The sequence below is a fragment of the Heliconius melpomene genome, chromosome 3, assembly GCF_056956725.1.
Source record: "Heliconius melpomene rosina isolate 202511_hmr_F chromosome 3, ASM5695672v1, whole genome shotgun sequence".
NCBI lineage: Eukaryota > Metazoa > Arthropoda > Insecta > Lepidoptera > Nymphalidae > Heliconius > Heliconius melpomene.
The window spans coordinates 3,396,261-3,421,801 of NC_140391.1; the positions used below are offsets into that span (position 1 = coordinate 3,396,261).

A 25,541-nucleotide genomic window follows, 5' to 3' on the forward strand; every position below is an offset into this window, starting at 1 on the left:
GAAACGCTCAAGAAAAGGTCAAGCTCTCAAAACTATATCTTAAATATCAAATCATACACAATGAATCCATTTAAAATAATTTAACTATTCTAAATTATTATAATAACAAAGAAAATACTGCAATAATAATTTCGAGGCTATCATTGTTCAGTGGCACAAACGTGTGACTCTTAACGTGACGGTTGTAAGTTCTTTTCCCACTAGTGGAAATTAATTATTATTTATTAATATTTTCATTTCTTCGCTCTAGTAACATGGCAAAACCATTGCGGAAAGTGGGGAACGGAGTGTCTTAACACTAGGTTACCTCTGCCTACCCTGCTGTGTGCGGGATAGAGCGTGAAGCTATATTAAAGAAGATATTAATTTAACTCTTCTTTCTTCACAGACCACACATTAGTGGAAGACTATTGGGATGAACTAGTCGAGCAAGAAGGTGGTTTATTACTAGCTAAGGAACTGTGGCAGCGAGTTAAGCCGTTATATTTAAAACTGCACAAATATACGGCGCTACGATTACGAGGCGCCGCTGAAGTCGGTAAACCACTTCCGGTACATTTATTGAGTAAGTCGTTTTTTTTTCATAGAATCAAAAGGTCTAGCCCGATAACCATGGGAAAGCTGCACTGGCTTCTAATTAATTATTTTTAATATGATTATATTGAACGTACAATTTTTATTTAATTTCATTGTTAAATTTAAATATTTATTTCAGTTTAAGTTAAAGAACTAACTTTAAAGTTAACTAATGTCTTTATTCTAACCTAACCTATATTCTTTACTAAACATTTTATAATGACGCAGTTTTCTTAATATAATGCAGTCCCACGGCGGGCAAGTTACGTTTAAAATATTCTCTAGGTACTTTCGAGATTTTTAGAAATTCAATAGAATTGGTAATGTTCTTCAAATGTTAACTAAACTTGCGCAACTTGCGCCAGACGTATAAGCAGACGTAAATTTGTGGATATATGCGTAACTAGTTACTGTGCAAAAAAGTTTTTCTCGACAAGTTAATAATAATTAACTATATAAGTAACAGTATCTGTGCCATAGTAAAATTAAAATCTCTGAAAAATAAACTAAATTGTAAGTATATATTTAAAAAAATATATTGTATATAATAAAACAATTTTAATATTAAATAGAAATTATTCGTAATAAAATATAATATATAATAAAATAATATTTTTCACGTATTCATGCAAAAGTTGTGAATTATTCAGGATCCCCGGGGCTAATCCCAACATATCGTTGAAACTTTCATAACACTTAATACTGTATTGGATCCCCGGACTTTTATTTGCCAATAAAATTCACGGATGTATATAAAGATAAAACCTGACAAAGGATTGCCTTTTAATCCTTCGTAGGGAAGTGTTATAACAATTGTTAGTTTGTTCCTTTCGTTATTGGTTTTATATATCAACTATTCTCATAATATTCTTTGCTTTTAGAAAAGAATATTATCTATAAAAAAAGACATTATAAAAATGTATGTAGCTTTAAGGCATAGGACTGATGGGGGAAGACAAAGGGTTAGACTTAAAAATAAATTTAATAATATTAAAAATTTAAATAAAAAAGCGTTTTTGAGAACAAGCTTTGTAGATCTATTTTCATTTTTTTTTATTTTATAAATCAAGCTTTTTCATTTGATACCCATATTAGGTGGGTTGTTTTGTTTATGTTTTGGATTAACGGCAATATTAGGCCAATATCGGCGACTGTAAACGCGACGGTTCTGGGTGTGGGTGGTCCCATTCGGGGGCCTCGCTATGGCAAGGAGGAGACCAGAAGTGTCTTAATGAGACCGGAGTGTCTTAATATTAGGTTCCCAGGTTCCCATAGCTACCTAGTTAAACTTTCTAATTGAGAATTTACTTTTTTAAAAATAAAATACTAATTTAAATTAAAACTATTTAATACGTCTGATCGATTTGGAGATCACAACAACATTAATTCTTAAAGTTAAAAATATTTGTATTACAAAAGTTAATAATGTATTGCGACATTTAACATGATTTTTAACGAAACAATAAAAATGCTTATAACAATAATGGGAATATTCCGTTGGTCTCGCTGAGCCAGCGGAATAATCTCGCTTTACCTAATACTGAGGGTTTGGGTGAGTGCATAACTCCTCCCTCCCCAAGTGCGAAATTATCGGGTTGTTCATTTTTAATAACTTTCCGATGATTTCGCGAACAATTTATATGTAAGATTTTACAACGAAAAACATAAAGTAAAAATGAGAGTATACATAAAAGAAATAAAAATATAAAGATGTAAATTAAAATTTCACTGACTCTAGGATGTCTTTCACTATTAATGATTTCACTATCACTGAAAACACTTTGCTTTAAGTACCGCTGACATATATTTTACTTCATCCAAATTGATTCCTCTCATATTGAGTACGCGTGTACTGGATAATACAGGGGCTCTAGCCATAGGCAGCTGTGGCAAAACTAAATCTTGCTTGGTTCCCACAGGATCACTCTCTATGAGGTTGACATGACTACGAATCTTTATATTCTTTACCTCAACATTACATGGTTCGTCTAAGGTCATAACATAAGTCCCAATAATAGAATACTTATTGACATCCCCATTACAGGTTTGAGTTAGGGTGTTTCTAAATTTTGAAAATAGTATCCAACTTGTAGATGTGATTCTTTGGACCCTTATATTCTCTATGTCAATCTCTCTTTGCTCACATTGTGTTAAGTTATCTTCGAATTTTAAGAGCTGCTCGATACAATTTATCTCAGGATAAAGAGTTTGATGATCTTCGTTACACAAGAATTGTTCTCCAGCAGCAAGTGACCGGCATGGTTTTAGGATCGGTAAGTATTTCGTACCCTTTGCCAAGAGGTAGGGATATTTAGGGATAATGGAAAATGTTTTATTTTCTGATTTACGCAAAATAGGTAAGGAGTATAATTTATAATAATTATAAGTAATGTTAACTGTAATTGGAATCTCCATTATAAACGTAATCTGGTTTTGCTTAATATATGTTTTAATATTGATTGTTTCCTCTAGTTTTACCAAATTTTCCGCACTCGGCGTATATAATAAATTTTCAGTTTGACTTTGATTTTGACTTTTAACTCAGGCCAAGTCTCTCTATATCCTCACGCTCAGATAACAACGCGGCGGCATCATCTATTAATCTACTAGCATGTAAAACATGAATATTCTGATGCTGATGACCACGAAATTTATTTATAATGTACTCACATTTTCTAAAAAATAAATATAATATTCTTTTGTCGCCACCGAAAAGAGGAATTAGTCGTAACATTTCATTGGGTATTTATTGGTACTACGCTATTTGACGCTAAAGAAATTTCTCGCGATTGTTCCATTTTGTAGAGTAAAAATTAATAGAGAGCTCTGAAGTTTCAAATCAATTACAATTATTTTTAACTAATTTAACACACACAAAAATATAAAATATATCAAAAACACATATAATAATTATGTATATAAACTAGCACACAGTAAATTAAAAATATAAAAATAGTAGGAAAATAAAACACAATAAAATTATTATTATGTATTTAACGGTTAGATATCTCAGGTAAAACACCTGGCAATATGAACCAGCACGGGTATGTACCAAGTGCTGGATCAGGGGTCTGGCTGATTTGGTTTATAAAAAAATTATTATTATTATTATTATTTTATTTCATAATACATAAAAACAATTACGATCGATTTTTAGATCATTAATTATTATATATATATAATTTTAATTACTAAAATATTTTAATAATATTACTTCTAGACGTTAATTAGTCGTCTATGGAGATACTTTTCTTAGAACTACAGGTTTAATATAGAGTTTTATATTAAAACCAGATACGTTATAATGCGAGACGTTCAATCCCAAAATAACGCCACTTATATTTATTGTAAATCTCAAATAGAATGTGGGAATATAAGAAAAAGGAAGGCAAAGAGTTTTACTCACCGACCGATCGCTGATCCCATTTCAACTTATTTCTATGGTTCGTGGATAGCCTAAGTCTATTCGCACTGTACTCGCGGATTTTTGGGCGAATTTGGACACCCAAATCTACAAGACACGCAGACCTTTAGACTATCCTACCGGCTGCGCCAGTTAAACTTTCTAATTGAGAATTTACTTTTTTAAAAATAAAATACTAATTTAAATTAAAACTATTTAATACGTCTGAGCGATTTGGAGATCACAACAATATTAATTCTTAAAGTTAAAAATATTTGTATTACAAAAGTTATAATGTATTGCGACATTTAACATGAATTTTTACGAAACAATAAAAGTGCTTATTAACAATAATGGGAATATTCCGGTGGTCTCGCTGAGCCAGCGGAATAATCGCGCTTAACCTAATACTGAGGGTTTGGGTGAGTGCATAACTACCTTGCTATATGCGGGATACAGCGTGAAGTTAAACAAAGGAAAATATAATACATACAATATGTAAATATAAACTCAGCGAGAAAACGTTTTTTACGAGAAGATACTCGTAAGTAGATTAATAAATAACAAACGATTTCACTGTACAACGGTTTCACATGTACTCACAAATGCTGTAATTTCCATGTCTCAAATAAAGATCTTCATACTAATATTTACTTATTTTAGTTTACTTATTTTAGTTAGTTAATACCTTACTTATTACTTTATTAAAATTGTTTAATGATGATGGCAAACGCTCTATAATAAAAAATTGAATTATAAATGTTGTATGTATAGATATGTGTAAATATTAGTAATAATTAAAAACTTTTCTCTACAATTTTATTAGCTTCAGATTTATTTTTAATTATTTATTTTAGGATCACTAAAAGGAGACGACTGGTCTAATATAATAGAAAGTCTATTACCAAAACATCCAGATATATATCAAAAAGTACATGCTAATTTACAATTGAAGGTAAGCAAGCCTATATACTACAATTATACATACAATTATAAAATATATAAAATATATAAAACATATAAAAAATATATGTAAAATGTAAATAATTAAACTTTAATAGCGATATATTTAAAAACAATCTCTCTTCTAGGACATTGGAGGATTAAACGCTTTTAAAGAGGCGAACAAATTAATAAACAATTTAAATTTAGGGGAAATCCCTCAGGATATATTTGACCAATCCGCGTTCAACGGTACATGCCCACCAACAATAGTAGATTGGTGCCAACCTAATAAAGTTAAATTTATTTCCTGTCATGACGTCTCGATTCCTAATTACATGGATACTCATGAAGCGATCATGAAAATAAGATTTAAGCTTATTACAGCTTTACATAGCAATAATACGTATATATTGAGGGAAGCCCCGCGTTTTTCTGGTGAGTTCTATATATTTTTGTATTACATAGTTGTTTATTATTAAAAAAATGTTTTGCTTAAGTAAAAAGATTTTTTTTTCTGTTGTCAAAGGAAAAAAGAATTAAGAGTTTAGATGAGTTTTTGTAAAATAAAGTAACTATTAACATTGATTTATTTTTATTTAAAAAACATGAAAAGATAAATTAGGCATCAATAAAATGTAACATGAAAAATATAACCTCAAAACGTCTCTCGTTGACTATATTGTAAATATGTATAATTTTATATAACAATAATATTTTACAGCAATTTACGAGGCAGTTCCAGGGTTCGTGTCTCTATTGTCATTAAATCCCCATACATTGAATCGTAGTGGTTTATATCCTTTGGAAAGATTCAAGTACAATCCAAACCACCATCGTTTGATATTGCAGCTTATTATAGCTCTACGAGATCTGCCTAAGTAAGGGAACCTGCCTTATGCCTTACATATTTTTGAATATTTTTAATAGTTTATATTAATATTGTTTAAATTTTAAATTTTATATTTGTTTTACATAAAATTTTCTTATATTTAATATTTTAAATGTTATTATATGGTTAAAAAGGTATATATAATATTTATATATTTTTAGACTGAATTACTACATAGCAGCGGACACATGGCGCTTAGATGTCTTAATGGGAAAGATTCCATACGCCAAAATAGAGGAAAGCTGGAAGGAATTCAGAAGTAACTTTTCTATGTTAGAATCATCAAATGTGGATATCTTAGGAGATCCTTATATTTTATTAAATAAACCTTACGTTGGGTAAGAATTGTTCGTCTTTTCTTCTTCGTAAAATAAAATATGTAATTATTTTTTAGCTTCACGCTTTATTCCTCATTTATAAGGCAAACCCAAATATTAAACTACATCAGTCCGTATGACAATGATTATATCATATTCACGCGTTATCTCTTAAGACATTCCGTTATCCACTTTGTGCTCAATTTTAGAGACAGTGTGTTGAGTGACTGAAATCAACGACTTTGTCTTCATAGTATGACTTTTAAAAGATAATAACAAATTTTCCACAATCAAAACTGTGAGTTTGATTCCTAATTAAGAAGCTCTGCCGCTGCTTTACGACTTTTATATAATTATTCATTTGTGAATATAATTGTCTAATATATTATTTTAATTTCAGAAAATTCTTAGGTCTCATATTAAAATATCAAATTTATCAGTCGTTCGCTGAGGAATTGATGTCGGATGATTCAGATTTAATTCAGCACGTGGCTGAAAATAATCAAAGATTGATGTAAGTATATTTTTTTCATAGCAGTAGTAAGTAACTACTAATTAAAAAATATTATTTCTGACATTATTTTGAAAAATAAAACCAAATAAACGTATGAAATATGATAAAACTATTTTCTGCAATCATAATATTCAGAGATAAGGAAAATATTTTGTATTTTTAATTTTAATATATACATTTTCAAAACTAAATTATTGTAAGTTAAAGTAATGTAGGCCTTTTTTTATATATTCTAATCAAAAATAATATTTTTAGGGATGTTATGATGCAAGGCTTCGCTTCACCCTGGCCTGAATTAATAAATGACTTATTAGCAAAACGGGAAAATAACTTAGATGATACAGCACTAACGGACTATTTTAGACTGTTAGACGAATATCTCGATAACCAACTCGATCCAACAGGCGATTCATCGATTGACGATTACGTTGAACCACCAATCGAAGTCGAAATCGATAACGACATACCAGAAGAACCTATTAAAGAGAAAGAAACACATGAGAGCATACAAGAAAATGTCATAGATACCGACGAAGATAAACATATTAAAGATGAAAAAGATAAAAAGGAAGAAAACGATCAATCTGTTGGTGTTTTAGAGATAAAAAATCCAGTGGCAATTGAAAATGAAAAAGAAAATCCGAAAGAAGCATCTTACAATATGTACTGGTGGATAGGCATAGTTGTTGCTTTAGCAGTAGTTGTTATTCTTATAGCAATCATTGCGAGAAAGAGACAGAATCATAGGAAGCAGTTGGAGCGACAGAGAAGGCAGAACTGTGCCTGATCCGAGGAATACCGGTTCTAACCGGTTTTTAGTGCCAAGTACAAAGTGATAAGTGCTTATTATCAGTTGTTTTCGTTTTTTTTTTTAATTAAAAGGTTATAAATTTAAAGTATTGTGTAAATGGGGTGCATAATATTAATTTAATGTTTTAATGATCTAGCCTGTTTATATGAAGTTAGGTATAGCCTGTATACTACCATAGATGTTTGTTTTCTATTACTGTATGGGTAATGAAGATATTTTTTTGCATTCGGGTCTTTTCTTAGAAAAATCGTTGTGTTTACAATTTCTTCAAATTTTTATTTTAAAATTTATACATCTTATAAATTAAATCTGTTGTTTTCATTATTTTTTTATGAATCTATGTAAATATTAAAAAAATATATACAAATATCCCAATAAAAATTATTATGTGCCCTTCTAACTTTGAATGTTGGTTGGTATTAGGTTGAATTTTATTTATTCTATGGTGCTGTTTATTCCATTCTGCATTTAAGTTGTGTGTTTGAATTTTCTTAGTAAGTTAGATAGTGAAGAGAAAAAAATATTTTTGTACATATCACAATTTAAATAATAAATAATCGTTACCATAGCATAGGGATGGGCGATTACGAGATAATTAATCGATTAAGTATATCAAATCACAATTAAGACTAATAGTTTTATTTATGCAATAAAAATATCTTAATCTTATCTTTAATTTTAATTATCATCACAATTTAAACTAATAAGAAAATCGATTAATATCTCGAAATAGCACATCGATATTAATATAATTAGATATAATTCGCCGTGCCTTAAGCGTTTCAATTTCGTAATATTAAAGGAAACGATCAAATTTATAATGAATTTTTCTAAAAACCGCGTCTCTGACCAACTTGTGTATGTAATAATTTCATACTTCAATGAAATAAATGTGTAATTTATTTGTTATTCGGTATTATATTATTATAGTTTATCGATTACTAACTCTAATGTTAGTAAATGTATCATAAATTATGTCAAATTTTAAAAGAATGATAAATTAAATGTTTTAAACATGTGTTCCTTTGCTTTATTTTTCCTTACTTCTTTAGAAAGTTCAATTAAATCTAGGTGAAACAAATTAATTCTATAGTATGAAGAATTTATAAAAAAGAAAAAAAAACCATATTTTTGACACATTTAGTTTACGCTCCAAAAAGGTGCACTCAAATTAAAATACATACGAGTATTTTTTATTCTATTCAAATAACACTTTCATGGCGTTTTTTGCAAAAAATATATGGATGGATATTCAATTATTGTATGAATGTTTCGATTTTCGATCTCCATTCACATCCAATATATCTATATATCCAAAATTAAAAAAAAACTTGTATAGTGAATAAATATTTGAATGAAAATCCTTTTTTTTTCGGTCTTGAGATTAATGATGTTAGCTCTATTGGCCTTAGAGCGACACCGGGTGGGAAGGAAAGAGGGTACTCTGTCCCTGAAAATATGGAGGCACTGTGTGGCTGCCTGTGGGGGAAAGAAATCTCCCCGGCGGGGAATCAAACCCCGGTCTCCCGCGTGACATGCGGGGATACTTATCACTATACTACCGAGGAAAAATGAAAACCAGGGCATCACTTATTTTATCTACACCTACATGAAATTTGATTATGATAGAAAATAAATATTTTAATTTTTTTAAAATCAAACATTTAAGCCGTGGAAGCGCAGTGGAGCAGCGTCTGACTGTAAACGCAACAGTTGTGGGTTCGATTCCCACTCGAGGAATTGACATCACTGGCATCGCTCTGGCAATAAGACCAACCGTATCTTTAGAATTTCGCCATTCAATACGCTCTGTAAGTGGGGAACTGAATGTCTTGGCGCTAGGTTCCCTCTACCTACCCTGCTATATGCGGGAGGCAGCGTGACATAAAAAAATACTTAAGGTTACAGACTTAATTTTATCGTAACTAAAATTATTTACACTAGGGAAATCCACGATAAGCATTAGTCTGTACTAACGCCCAATATTAATAATGTATCTCCTATCTCCAGTTAACGTCTATCTCGTACTGTCCGACATGTCTATCCAATCACTAACCTGCATGCCTACCTCCATCTCTGTCTATTTCAATCTATGGTAGCAATTTTTGGATTAGGATTGGTTATTAACATTGGGCGTAAATCCACACGAAACCATTTCCTTGATTACTTCCCAGAAAATACTTATCACTTACCACAAATTTTAATCGTGAGAAATTAATATTTACCAATAAACAGCCCTAGATCTATATTTTGGAGCCGCTTCTGTTATCGGAACGGGGTTAATGTTTCAGCGGCGCTCGTCAATCATCCTCTGTTTTTGTTCATATTCCAGTCAGCTGATGTCTTTGTTGGAAACTTGATTTAACTTCAATTACTCTATTTTTGTTACTTTCGGATGGATTGTTGCTTTTGTTGTAGTTCCTATCTAGTATCTTTTTAATAGGCTTAATTTTCTTCTCTTATGTTAAGAGTTAAGAGATGGATGGCGAAAGTCAACGCCATATATTATCTAATATGATTGCCGAAACAACTATGTAACTGTAGGTATTTCTGGAGAAAACGTGAAAATTATTGTTTTATGAAAGTCTTCGTGCGTCAGAACTTGTGGACATTACCTTTGTATTTAATGTAGTTATTATACTTTTTTGGTTCATGTATACTAATTGCATCCTGCAACTACGTTTGCGTGAACAACAATAGGTAAATTTTATCTCATTTATTCTCATTCCAGTAGGAAGTTCATGAAATTTTTATCATCTTAAGGTTTTCCTCCGCTCGCAAAGGAACTCTCTCAATTTCTACGTTTGTCAGTCACTTAGTAACGGAAGAGTTTATACATGTACTTAATAAATAGATTTCAAAATAAACTCCACCGCTTACCAAAACAGTTTTTCATTTAAGTGACATTACAAAATGACATTTAAATAGAAGATTCGTTTAAAATGGACGAATAAAGGTTGTCCCACAGGGCAAGAATACAAATAGCTAACCCTTTCTAGTAAAGTGTTTTGGTCCTTCGTCAGGTCGCTGATACCGTCGTTTGTGCTGATCGCGGGATATTACCAGCGTGACCGGCACTTTTGATTTTTATTATTGAATGACTAATATAGTACGTGTAGTAAGTTTGGTATAAATATTTTTATATTCTTTCCAGAATGCTTTTACAGATGGGACCGATAGAAAATAGTGCGGTTTCAAGTTATTTTGTCATTGATTTATGAAATTCGATTGTATAATAAAAAGGTTATATTATTAAATATTTTTAGGGGCATACTGAAAATAATGGTAGGTTTTCGACAAATGCCTGAATAATTCAAATTAAATATGAAAACTGTGCACTAATTAATTCATATTCATAAACTCAATCTTTATTTTCCAACTAACATTTATTTTTTAACAGTAGGTATTTTTCTTCCTGACAATTTTTCTGTATCATACTTTAGCATAAAAAAATATTTTTAAATTATATCATATTATATCATTATGTTTGTAAAAAAAAACATACAATTTGGAGTATTTGGTGGTCATTGGTACATAATAATTAAAACATAAAGAAATTTGTAAATGTTTGGAGCTTCACGCTGTTTCCAGCACATACCAGGATAGGCAGAGGGAACCTGGAAACCTAGATAGGCACTCCGATCCCATTTAGTTCTTCCTTCCGTTCCTCTATTTCTGCCGAATTCTAGAGACATTGCGTGTTGTGTAGCGGCACTCATCGCCGCACTTTGTCCCATTACCAGTTAACTCTAGTGGGAATCGAACCCAAAACCTGTTGCACCCTTGAACCCCTGCGCCACGACTGGTCCAACCAACTATTCCAACTAAAGACCAAAGTTATTTCAGCAATTCGTATAAAAAAACTAGACATTCATAAATATGAATAAATAACGAATAAGAATACACAGGCAATTTTTAAATAATTTTCAATATTTCATTACGATACGCTCTTCGATAAGCGTAATTTATTCTGTAGGCGATGTTTTTATTTCCATTTCAATTCCTTTTGTTGTTTAATATTAATTGTGATGTATTCATCCATTTGTTCGTCACGATTTCATATTAAACGACCAATTACTGCCAATATGATAAAATGTTGTATCCTGAATTATTTTCCAAAATTATTAGCATGTACCGAAAACGATGGATTGTTATTTCTCTCCTATAGCTATAGTATAGGTAGAAAGAAACTAGTGTTAAGACACTCCGATTTATTTTTAAAGATTCATTTAAAAATGGATAAAACGGGGAAAACAATTATCTACTCAAAGATAAATTTCTGTTAATTTTCTGTAGCAACAAAGATGTAACTATCAATTATACATATTTCTATTACAGTGCGAGAGGCTTTAGTTGCGTTTTAAATTTGTATAAATATTACTAATATTAAAGTCAGATATTTTTTAAAAAATAATGTTTATTAATAAAGAGTAAGATATAAACTTAAGCATAAAAAAATATCATAAAAATATACAAAAAATTTATGCAAAATTTGCAACTAGTAACTTTGCTCCAAACATATTGCAGCTATTATATTTCTTATCAATAGAGAGATACCTTTTTGAGCGTTGATGTCATTCCTATATAAGTTGATAAGGCAAAGGTGTATTGTAACTTTTCAATAGCACCTAGTTCTTAGCATAGGACCCTTTCTAAATATATCTATTGTGTGAAATATATGTAAAGTTTAGCTATGAATTTTAATATTTTTGATGTTTTTTGCAATTATAATGATACAATTAGTAATATGTATCTTAAAGCATTGAGGGTTGATTGGCGAAACTCAACGCTGCACTTTCTTACGTTACCAGGGCGAGAAATTCAAAACATTAAATAATTCATTCTCCCAGTGGAAGTCGAACTCACAGCCTTTACAGTCACATGCTTGAACCAACCAAAAGCTTTCAATATTTGTATAAATTATTGAAGCAATTGTAGTTTTTACTTATCTAATTTTCCATTTGGTTTTTGCGAGGAAAATTTTAAATTCAAATTATTAGCTTAATTTTCTGAAACTAGAGCAATGCTGTCAACTAATTAAGTAACTATTTCTATATTGGTAGAAAGTAAACGACATGTTAAATGGGATAATTATCTAAACTGAAAATAAAAAAAACATTATTTTTATGAATATTGCTGACAAAATTAGTGCTAGAAGATAGAATCTGTTCTTCAATTTAATTTCTAACATCGATTTTATTTTCAGCTTTTGTTTTTATGAACTTTAAATAATATAATTATATCTTTCCATTATACCTTACACTATAGAGAACTAATCTAAATCTAAATGTGTGTTGTGCTTAATTTACCTAATATACTGTAATGTAATCTTGACTCGCTCGGGAATTATTATGCTGTTGAGAACTTAGACTAAGTAATGAGTTTACGAAATATGTAGCACTTCTGGGTAACATTTCTATTCTAGAGATAATCTTGATTTACTTTAAACATCTTCAGTTAATTATTTGACATTAGATGACCTTCGGGATTTTCAGATAAGTGAACTGGTGCTAAAAAACCCCGTTCCCTATTCTCCGTCCTATATACGAAACATTGTTTAATAAGTAGTGGAACTCAAGGTTAAGTTCTTTTTTAATATCAGAGTGAAAATATGAAAATAATTCATTCTCTTGACAGAGAATTGAACCCACATCCGCCACGATGGCCTCAACCGGTACCATTTTTTTGACATTTAGGTACTAACTTATTTCTTGCGTTCAGCAAAGTTGGTGTTGGTGTAGTAGGGGATGGGTAGAGGCAGTTCAATCTCCGTTTTTTGCTTTTCTTTTTAACATAGGATATTGGATGAAGGACCCCAACGCGCTTTGTTGTGCCAGATCCAAGAATAGAAAGTAATATTCATGTAAATGTCGTATGTACAGACAAACACTTTTCAATGGATACGCTCACGAAGCATATATATCATGCTAACAAACCAATTTCAAAGTCACACTCGGTCCTTTGATAGTTAGTAAGTTAGTTGAGGCCAGTCGTGGCGCAGAGGCCTGTGATTGTGGTCACTGGTTCGATCTTCACTCAAAGAAAATAAAATTGTATAAATTTATATTTTCATTTCTTCGCGGCGTTTAGTTCCGCCACTTTTAACATAAATAATGTAAATTTTATTAAGGATCGGTATCGTCAAAATAACGATATTAGTAGTATACATATATAGGGTTTCAGCTTAGAATTAATATCATTAAACGTCACGTATCGAATTATGATCCTCTAAAGCTATATCAGAGGAATGAAGATGACAAAAGCATTACGTATCTCCTCCAGTAATACGATATAACGTTATTCCCCATTTATTACTAAACTAGACTATTTACCTAATAAATTGCGGAACTTAACTCTGCGTTTGTTTTAATAATTATAATTATTATCCAAACTCAATTTGAATCCACTAGTAGTAGTTACGTTTGATTGCGAGCAATATGGCATTTCTAATATAGTGGTTGGACATAGCAAAAGGAATTTGAATGGACTTGGAATTTGTGGCTCCTTCTCAATTATTATAATTTTAAATTAAACTATTTTATATTAATTAACATTATATTTATTTATTTTCTATTTGTTTTTTAAAATCATGAATTCTTTTATATAAAAAGCGAAAAAATAAGAACACTGATTTATCCAGTAATTTAATCGGTCCACAATTGAGTTTCCTTCGTGCCTGTAAAGTTTTAATGAATCGCGACGTTGTGAACTTTGACGTTACTCTCGCCGGCCCAGTCGCCAAGATAATTAGCAGTGTAAAGTAAACATCAATTAAGATATCGATTTCATACTAAATAAATTATTTTGTAACGTAATTTTGTTCAATAAGTTAAGGTTTCTTGTAAATATTGTTATATTTATTTATATGTATATAGACAGTGTATATAAATGTTATTATTAATTCAAGATTGTATTTGATTGTATGATTTAATTATGTAAAAGAAAAAAAAATTGTAGTGCATTGGCGGAGTATGACTGTTAATGGCAATGTTCGAGTTCGATCCTACTTGGGGGAATCAATTATTTACTATTTTCAGCTATGTGTATACAGCGTGGAGGCAAAAAAAATAGTTTAAAGAATTACTCATATTCTTAGTATTAAAATAAAAATAATAATAAAGATAAATAAAATAAGTACATAATTTATATGAATCTGCATTGCTTTAATAACATATCCTAGAGCTCTGAGTTCTAAATCAACAAAAGCTCGAAAATGTTGCCACCGAGAAACTTCTCTACGGTCGTTACAGCTTTTGTTGTCTCTTGCCTCTATAGAAAAAAAAATCAAAATAAGATGATCTTTTGACGGGGGAAGGAGGGAGGGAAAAGGAATTTTCTTAAAAATTTTATATTTGTTTTTAGTCTCATACAGTTTAAAACATTTAGTAGTGGCAGTGGGAACTTAGTGTTAAGACACTCCTATCTCCACTTACGGCCTATCTCCACGATCAGTCCGCCACGCTCTGTCTAGTCAGCATAGCGAGGAAAAGAAAATTATTTGATCCCCCAAATAGGATTAAATCTACAACCATTGCGTTTTCAGTCAAACGCTATAACTGCTGCATTACGAAGGCTTTTATATTATGTAAAGGTTATTGAATTAATCTTATTTTATAAAAAAATCTATTTTTAGATAGAAATTTTGTTATTTTTCTCTCTATTTTCACTATTCTGTTTTCGAATAAATAGTTTCGTTTGTATGTGCTTCATTCTGTGTCCAATATAAATCTATTCGAGTATGGGCGGTCACGTTCTGTGGACATATTCGAGGCGTTTTCTGTTGCAGTATCGAAATCTAATCATTCTGATCAGGTCTACAGTACAGTAGGTGAGCTCACCGAAATACATTTATCGAGACGAAATTGCTGAAAGCCTAGAAGCAGAAGATAATTTCAAAGTTGTTATTCTGTATTCACTGCAAATGGTTGTGGGTTCAATTCCTAGTCGGAGGAATAAATTATTTTCGTTTCTCGATTCTGGTGGATAAAGCGTGGCGTTGAGTACCGCCAACCAATACTAACGTGGGACATTTCTCGTATCCTGGTGGAAAAAGAAGACACTACGGTTCCCTCTGTCTATTTTTATTAGGTCGAGCTACATATAACTGTGTACCTAATAAAATCTAAGAATGTGAATTTGAACCACTTGATACTTGACAGTCATACGGAGCTCATGTGATGATAAAATATTATGGTGTCAACGAGCTGGCGTGATGGAGCCAGGACTTAAGTATTGGAACTCTTCAGTACTACTTATTAGTAAACGATTCGGGTTTAGGTTCATATAACTTATAGCTTGGAGCACATTCTATAACACTTGTTTTATTAGGTCTATAATGACAATTATTATTTAATATGTAATAACAAAAATATCTCACACTTACACATTTGGAAATAACACTACGACTTCCTCCATATTCATTTATAATAAAATGAAAATATATGAAATTATAAAAATTTCCTTTCCAAACCGAGCTTCTTTAATATGTAAAACAAAACACAGGCATCATATTCCGACGCCATATCCCTTACGGAATTGTGAAAAAACTGACTGGAATGAAAAGTGTAACGTTTAACATTTGCATTTTCTTCTGTATTTTCCACCCATTTTCCGTAATACAAGTTCGGCTTTGTAAGTTTGTACTGTAGTAAGTTCTCTATGAGTATAAAGATATGTCGTTGTTATACTTGGAAAATAATGCTTTTTACAATAAAATCAATATTATGAGTTCACTTCTCAAAGGCGAATACTTTTTTAGCCTAACGCTATATCCTACATATAGCAAGGTAGACAAAAATAACCTGGGAACCAAATAAAAAGACACTCTGTTCCCGTTAAGACACTTCCATTCTCTACTTTCTGAGGAATTCTGGAAACATTGCGTGTAGAGAGAACTCAACGCCTCGTTTGACCTCGTTGTCAGAGCGAGGGATTAAATTATTACATTTAGAGTAGTAATCGAACTCACAACCTGTCGTGTTAACAGTCGCATGTGCTTCTACGCCACGCTGGCTTCAACAAGCAATATCTTGAGATATTGATATGGGTATATTGTCTTAATAAATCTTTTGTGTACAGTATAGTGTGAAGATAATAAAAGTAGTGATAAGACATACTAATTAATTACATAAGTTAAATGTCAGGTCAAAACAGCGTTACGAAGATTGATATAGATTGCAATATCTCTAATTGTAAGCGACGTCGGGTCTCTTTCTGGAAACATTTACGAAAGTACCCGCCGTCGACCGTCTAATCCATTACATTTATTTTATTAGTATTTTGTCTTCGTTTGTCCTACATTACTTATTTTCTGAGTAATAATAAGATATACGCAGCTTTTTCAAGCTTTTTTTCTGTAATGATTTTATTAAATAACAATTTCAAATAAATATTAATTTATCAAATTAAACTGACTTTAAATACCGTTCTAAAATTCACGTGGATTTTTATGAAGTGGGAAGTTAAATATTTAATAGATCAAATTCATATATATGTATGTGACATATATTAGTAGCTTATTTCATACAAAATGACTTAAATTATTCAACTTTATTTCCGACACCCGTGTGGGTGACGAATCCATAACCACGCTCAGATGTTGTGCTACTGCGCCATAACGGTCTCAACATAATATGTAGATAATATTTAAAAGACTGCCAAGAGATTGCAAAACATTTATTTTGTGGAACATTTCTACCATAGTGAAAGATTTTTGTCTAATAATTTTATAAGAACAATAAAAGAACTTTTAATATCTAAATGAAGAAAAGGTGAAAATTTAAATAAAGATAATTAATACACATTTATATGGAAGTCGGACTCATTTAACTACTGCCTGCTTTAATACAAAATAATAGCAACTATTATTTTGAAACGCGCACTGCTCAAAGTGTTTCTATCTTATGCTTTTGAAGTAGAATAACGAGAACAAACTAAAAGACTTAAAAATAAAGTATTTTTTAGAGTTCCCTACCCAAAAGGTAAAACGGAACTCTATAACTAAGACTTTCCGTCTGTCACCAGGATGTTCAACAAATTTACAAATTTAAATCGAATACAGATTATTATATCACATCAGTTTTCTCCTTAGTTTAATTCTAAATAGTTTTAAGCGTTAATTTACCTCTTATTTTATGATACGCCTCTCGCCCACTCTCCCGTTACTGCCTCCTGTTAACCTTGAATACAACGCTATCATTATAATTAAAAAGGGACGTGGGCTCACGTAACGTATTTAAATGTCATATTTGCTGGTATTTTTTGGATATTTTTGTGCTTTTTTTTCAGCTTTGCGTAGGGTAGGCAAAGGGAACCTTGTGTTAAAACAATCCGTTTCTCATTTTCCTCCGAACTCCGGGGCTTTGCTTGTTGAGTGGCGTTTGCCTCGTTGCCATAGCGAGAAAATGAAACTATTAAATATTTCATTCCTCCCCAATGGAAATCGAACCCAAAACTGCCACGTTTTGCAATCGCAAGCTGGTACTCCTGCACTACGACGGCCTCTGTCAATTCTCTTTCACATCAATGGATAAAACGTTTTAACATTAAAATTTTCCATTTTCGTACAAAATGGTATAACTGTCTCGTTAAAGATTAACGAAGGCTTTTTGTTAAGTCGTCTTATACTCGGGTTTAAATAAATAATTTATTAACAGGTACGTTTCTTTTGACATTTCTATTTCATTGTACGTTTTACCTTAAATAGGTTTTTAGTATATTTTTAGTATATTAAGGATAAATGTTAAAGGAAGTTTGCCAAAATACGATAGTAAAAACTGCACTTAAATTGGTTTAGCCTTTTCTGAGATTAGCGTGCACAGACAAAAAAAAAAATGTTGTTTTTAATAATAGACGTCCTTATATTTCTTCCATGTACAGACAGCGATTAGTTACAATTATATGTATAGATTTTATTCCCTCTAGAGGGAATCAAACCCACAACTATCGCGCTTACAGTCGTACGCTTGTGCCCACTGCGCCATGACGGCCTCTATCAGGCAGGGTCAGGTTTTCATTCACAGATTATAACATATAGTATATATAAAAACGGGATCTCAAGATCTCTCTCAGTAACGATCTCTGAGTTAAGAGCTATTTATAAATATGGGCCTTAAAAATGGAGCTAAAATGCCTGAATATATATCGACGTGCGACCGCGTCTGAAAACATAATAATTCATTAACATTTCTAGCTGTATAGATAGCTGCCATATCCCAGTTTATACAGAAAATGTATGCATAAGTCTTTAGTATCTGGTCTACTTAGCACTGCTTTAAGCACTCCTTGTTATTACAAAGTTAATGTTGTTTGTAGCTTCTGTTCTAGAACTCAAATAGCGCCTTGGTCAAATATCGTGGGGAACATCTGAGCTTATATTGTTTATGTTACTATATACAATTTTATATAGTAACATTATAAGCTCAATCTTTTATTATTATGCTCTATAATGTTTTGTATATATTTATATATTTATCTAAAATTACTAATTTAAATTACGTATTTAATAAAGATATAACGTAATTCAGTTAATTATGAAATTATATAATATTATAGGCGTAACTCACGACGTCCTTTGAGAATGATTAAAAATGAATAACAGAAAATAATAAGATCTTTTGCGCTTAATTTCTTCACTAAATATTATATTTAAAGACATATATGCCAGAGCGCAGAAATGAAAATATGAATAAATAAAAATTCATTCCCTCGGGGATCGAATCTACAATCGTCACTTTACTGTCACACCGATTTGTGCCCTTGCGCCATGAAGACAGCCTCAACTTGATTTTTTATTTAATAAATAGTAAATAAAACTGCGTGCCCAAGCTAGTGCTGTAATCAAGAATCTTACCTCAAATATGTACAAGTTATGCTGTCGTAAGTAAGTATAGCTCGTAAACTGGTTATGAGCTAACCGCATACAATAAAGTTTACATAGAGTGTGGCCGAGTGACATGCTGGCTATACCAGTATAGTGCTTACTGATGAATTTTCACAGTATATTATAATATAAATTTTAATATAGTTTAATTTCCGTAGTGATTCAATATTCCACTTACGTATATGAATCACTAATATGAAATTACATTTCTTTTCAATTATTCGCGTAGATTCTTTTGTCTATATTTTTGTGTATATATATATATATATATATATATATATATATATATATATATATATATATATATATATATATATATATACTAGCGGCCCGCCAACGGCTTCGCCCGCGTGAACTACATTATTATTAATTTCTGTCTCCATGAGTACCTACGTCCTATATGTGACGTCCATGCAAAATTTGAGACTCCTAGCATTTGTAGTAACGAAGTTTCATACAAATTTCAACCCCAAAAACAACCCCTTAGGAGTCGAATATTGCAAATTCCCATCTTAGCGAGCACCTACGTCCTATAAATAACTCCTATGCAAAATTTGAGATTCCTAGCACATGTAGTTTCTGAGATTTCGTGATGAGTGAGTGACCTTTCGATTTTATATATATAGATATACTATATGGAATATAAAAAAAAAACGATAAAAGTATATCTGAGGAAGATTGACTATTTTCATTAAATGTAATATATGAATAACTTTCATATTTACCAGAAGGCTCAGCTTACGCTTCAAAAGGACGGCTTTTGAACCAATTGTTTTTCGTTACTTCAAAGAAATGGAAAATATTTCTTCACAACAGTTTTCTGTTGGATGGAGAATATTAAATAATGCATTCTCCAGTGAAAGCGAATGGGAATGAAATTGGGTTCCAAAGCCACACGTTTGTGCCATATCAACACGACGGATTCAATCAAAATTTATATTATTTTCAACTTAGAAAAATATTAAAAATACCTTATCTATTATTTATTTATTTTATTTATTTATTTATTATACAGAAAACAACAGCATATTTATAACTACTTATAAAATAAAAACTTATACAAAAAAAATAAAGCCAATTATAGTTTTCTACTTATGAGTATTATCTAAGTACAGCACAGAGCTACACATAATTTAAACATATTATTAGAAAAACAAAAAAAGATACATATTTAAATAAAAAAAAGAAATAACAAAATAAAACGTTGCGAAGTAAAAAAGTAAAGTAATAATGTATACCAAAAAAAAAAAAAAAAGTAATAAGATAAAATGCCCCATTTTGTGTGCGTGTGTGTTTATGCATGTGTGTGTGTATGTGTGTGTGTGTGTGTATGTGTGTGTGTGTGTATGTGTGTGTGTGTGTGTATAACTATATAAGCAATTATGTGGATTGAAACCGTTTAATTTGGTTTCTAAAAGAATCTGCAGATAAATGGAAGAGATCAATATGAGAATACTTTTTATTGTATAATAATGGTACCCGAGAGAAAAATGAGTTAGCTGCGTATTTAGTATGTGATGTAGGTACATAAAATAGATTAGACTGGGCTATTCTAGTTATTTTAATAGGTACGTTGATATTTAGACATGAAAGCAATTCGGGTGAATCAATGCTGCCTGACAGAAGGTTATAAATTATCATCAAGTCCAATAATTCACGACGATCACTTAGCGAAGTAATATGAAAGTGTTTACAGCTTTCCTCATAGGTCCCAAAATTCCTATATATTTTAAAGTTCAGGTGTTTAATAAACTTTACTTGTATAGCTTCAATAGCATTTATATATTTAGCAAAGTGAGGATTCCAGATACAACTACCATACTCTAATATGCTTCTTACAAGCGCAAAATAAACACTTTTTATACAATTAATGTTTTTGAAGGGTTTACATGAACGAATAACAAAACCTAAATATTTGTAAGCTTTATCCAACTGCTATTACAGGAAAACCCATTAGTTTAATTATGAAGGTACTTATACTTATTTAATATATTTTTTATTGTAAAAATGAAATAACGTATTCCAGGTAACGTGACGTCTTAAATATTTTTTAACTAAAACGTCTTTTTTGACGTCCAAATCGGCGGAAACCCCAAGAAGACCGGAACATCTAAATATTTTAACGCAGACTTTTCACGACATTAATGTTGCGTATAATTTAACGACCGCGAGAACATTTTCTTTGGTAAAATATACTTGATTGCTATTTCAGTGCTTCACAAATTAAAGAATCATTTCGATACGATCTTATTACCATTTAAATGTTACTTTTTATAGCTGTGCTTGTAAATGTTCTCTTATAATAGCGTTATTGTAATTTATTTAGGCAGAAAGTGGGCAACGGAGTGTCATAACACTATGTTCCCTCTGCCTACCCTGCTGCGTGCGGGATACAGCGTGAAGCTGATTTAAATTAATTTTTTAATTGTATTTTTTTTAGCTTCACATAAGAGGGTTTTTTAGCTATACCGCACATAAGAGGGTTGTGATAATGATCAAAAGTACGTGACAAAAAATGCTGTCAGTCATCTCCATACACTATACACTACAGTAATATTTATTTTTTACTTTATTAATCAATAGATTTCAAAGAAAAGAAAGTTATCATGTTCATATAGTATTCATGTTCATGTGATATTTTTAGAATTAGTAATATATAATTATGCATGGGTGTAAGAAGATGGAGAGCCAGGTAGTCCGTACCTAGCCCAGAACAGCCGGGTGCCCACCCCAGGAATTTTTCTAACAAAAAAATGCCCTAAAAAAAATTAAAAAAAAAAACAACGTGTACAAAGACATCTATTTAAAGGTAAAGTAGAGTCTCACCCCCAGAAAATATCTATAAATACGCTAATGTGAGTACGGTAATCTATTTTGGTCCCCCAAGACGTGAGAGAGTAGGTACCTATTATTATTTATTAATAGTTACTTGTAATTTTCTTTATACTACTTAAATTTTGACTTCATTGGATTAAAATAACGAAAAAAACTACTGTGACTAAAAATGGAAAACAGAAACATTTAAGTTTAGTTTTATATAATGCAAAGTTAAATTATTTACAATATTCCTAAAGTAATACCTAAGCGAGTATCTTTAAGTGTTCTTATGCGTAACTTAAAATTACTTTCTCGGAGTGTTCTTAAGTAAAGCAGCTTGTATTATCTAAGTTTTGGTGAAGTATGACTTAAGTAGTACTAGTACTACTTGATATATTCTAGACCTAAAATATATTATTACTTCTTAAAATGAAATACTCAGTTGATAATAAATATAAAGTGGGACGCCTTCGTAGTTCTGTGGTAGCAGTATTTGACTGGAAAGACAAATGATTAGGGGTTCGATCTCTGCAGAAAGGAATGATTAAATTTTAATGATATTCATTTTCCTGTCTAGTATGTTATTCCTCAAAATTGTTTCTTTTAGTTAACAATTGAGTTAAGTAGTTTTAACTAAACTATTAATAAAAGTATTCTTTTTATTCTTAGTTGTTTATATTATATTTATAAAAACGCTTTAATACCAATATATTTTATCAGAAAAATACTAGCGGCAGTCGGTTATTAATCACTGTCACACTTGTAACATATTCATTAGGTATTCTTTCAAATATTATAATATTTTAATTAATAACATTTTCGACAATATCATTTTAGAATCTCGAATTTGTGAAGGTAAACTTTATAGTTAAGATTTTTTTATTTATATTTCTATTTAATTGAATATTATTAATACTAATAATATAAATATGGGTGCTGGGGCAGAGCGAAGAAATTAAAATATTAATTATTTCATTTCCTCAAATGAGAATCGAACCCAGAACGTGTCGAGTTTACAGATATATTTTGTACCCCAGCACCGCGACTGCCTCTCTTGACCTTATTAAATTTAAAATAATCCCTTTGAAATATTTTATAGTAGTAAGATGACGATAATCCTATATGTTTAAATAAATAGTAAATTTTCTATTTTCAATACTTAAAACAATAAAAACACGTACTGATGTAAGAGAAACACGGGAAGAATAGATGAATGTCGTCGCCAAACATTTGTAAACGTTGACCGCATTGCCTCTGAGTGAACGTAACCAACATTTATTCTGTTTGAACTTTGAATAAATATGAATCTGATATATTCATACAAAAACCTTTTTTGATATTAATTTTTATAAACATTTATTATCTAGTTATGTTGCCTCATGGCGTGAGAACGGTACCGGTAAACGCCTAATCAGCGTTCGGCGTATGTAACGCGAATCCCCTCATGCCATGGGAAACAAACGTAGTGTTTTAATATTAATTATTCTATATTTTATTCTTTAGTCGATTAGAGCATGCACTTCTGCTCGGTCGATTCACTAGTTAAGTTAATTTTAAGTTCGTTATAAGAACATATAACTTTGTTCTTATTTTAATTAAAGTAAATTTAAATATAACTTTCTTAGTTATTTTTAAAAGCCCACTCGCGCTCCCGTAAACATGTCTATCTTCAATATATTAATTGTAATATTTAACACAAAAATAATAACTGATATAGTTAAATTTCTATATGAAACATGTTATAAGTATCGGAATCAGGGTGTTCCTATAAAATGCCTAACTGCACACTAATGGTGGAAAGTTCGATTTCCACAAGGAAAAAATTGTTAGCTCCTCTGGCATTATGATCAAAGCGCGGTACTATTAAAATGGATATTCTGAAAAAGATTAAATTATAATAAAGTGATTTTACACTTTACCATCTTCGTCCTCACTACAAAATGCATGAGATACCCTAAAATAAACAAGAGAAAAATCCAATAAACAAAGTTTTCAATATGGTAATATTATATGGAAATAAATTATATTAGCCACTTAATATTGTTCTCGTGTTAGAACACCTGCTACGCCACTTAAGTGAATAGAATCAGGTACAGCATCCGCACGCTATAGTTCCGTAGTTATACGTGTATGTTACATACATACATATACTCGCATGTCCTACTCTTGTCTGCACGTCTGATTAACTTAATTATTCAAATGTAACACACATTGCATCTGAGGTGGTTGAAGCTGTTGATTTGTTATATATAATTCATATTAGCAAATATATCTAATATAGATTAAGTGTAATTTATGTATATTATTAAGTTATGTATATTATAAACCCTATCTATCTATATATATAAAATCGAAAGGTCACTCGCTCATCACGAAATCTCAGAAACTACATGTGCAAGGAATCTCTAATTTTTCATAGAAGTTATTTATAGGACGTAGGTGCTCGCTAAGAAGGGAATTTGCAAGGGGACTTCTAAGGGGCTGTTTTTGGGGTCGAAAGTTTGTATGAAACTTCGTTACTACAAATACTAGGAGTCTCAAATTTTACATGGACGTCACTTATAGGACGTAGGTACTCATAGAGCAGGCGAAGCCGCTAGTATAATATGAATAACTATAATATATAAAAATACATTTTTCTACGTCACTTTAAAATTTTGCATCAATATGCAAATGGAATACGATCGGACAATTACTGGTTATTTTTTCGTAGAGCCAATTAAAAATATCACGTAGACAAAGCCACTGATAGAACTTGGTTTAAATGAAATGCTGAAAGCAGAGAGCTTATTTCCCCACTTGATATAAGATTGACCAAGTAAATGGAATGACATAAAAGTCATTCGACTTCATATTTTATTCCCACTTTTATATCCTTCAACGATGGACGAACGTCAAAGTTTACAACTTTTGTAATATAAGAAAATAAAAATCGATTTTCCACAAGACAATAAAATCAATGGCAAACAGTAATTTAATGTGGAATTATTAAAATAATAACTTCTATTGTAGTGTAGGCAGAACCCAGAGAGAACCTATACAGTATTAGAATAATCCGTTCATTACTTGCAGCCCAAGTTTTGAGACATTGCCTTTTGAGTAGAGGAACTCCACGCTGCGTTATGTCGGTCTGAACTATGAAATTAAAAATTTGTTTTCAGATAATCTTTCCCTAGAGTGGGAATGGAAGCCCGAAGGTTACAGCCGTCGTGTTTACAGATAGACAATACCACTGTACCATGACGAGACGACTTCAACGGTTTTGATAAAATGTTTAACACGTCGCATCACGCGTAAATTGAAAATAATTAAAATACAATCCCCCCGAGTGGGGATTGAAACCCAAACCATTGCGCTTACCCTCAAATGCCGTTCCACAGCGCCACAA

The 25,541-nt window shown here is 31.0% G+C and overlaps 2 protein-coding genes across 2 annotated transcripts in view; one reads left to right on the forward strand and one right to left on the reverse strand.

Moving 5' to 3' along the window:
• Positions 1-8,472, forward strand: part of LOC146539883 (angiotensin-converting enzyme-like) — a 79,921-nt gene extending 71,449 nt beyond the window's left edge. Inside the window, exons 6-12 of the mRNA XM_085208034.1 lie at positions 389-565; positions 4,837-4,934; positions 5,071-5,359; positions 5,646-5,802; positions 5,975-6,151; positions 6,531-6,644; positions 6,900-8,472. Coding sequence (XP_085064160.1) covers positions 389-565; positions 4,837-4,934; positions 5,071-5,359; positions 5,646-5,802; positions 5,975-6,151; positions 6,531-6,644; positions 6,900-7,431 — 1,544 coding nt within the window. The 3' untranslated portion in view covers positions 7,432-8,472. The remainder of the gene's footprint in view (positions 1-388; positions 566-4,836; positions 4,935-5,070; positions 5,360-5,645; positions 5,803-5,974; positions 6,152-6,530; positions 6,645-6,899) is intronic.
• Positions 1-25,541, reverse strand: part of LOC146539880 (tektin-B1) — a 187,523-nt gene that overhangs the window by 102,067 nt on the left and 59,915 nt on the right. The window lies entirely within an intron of this gene.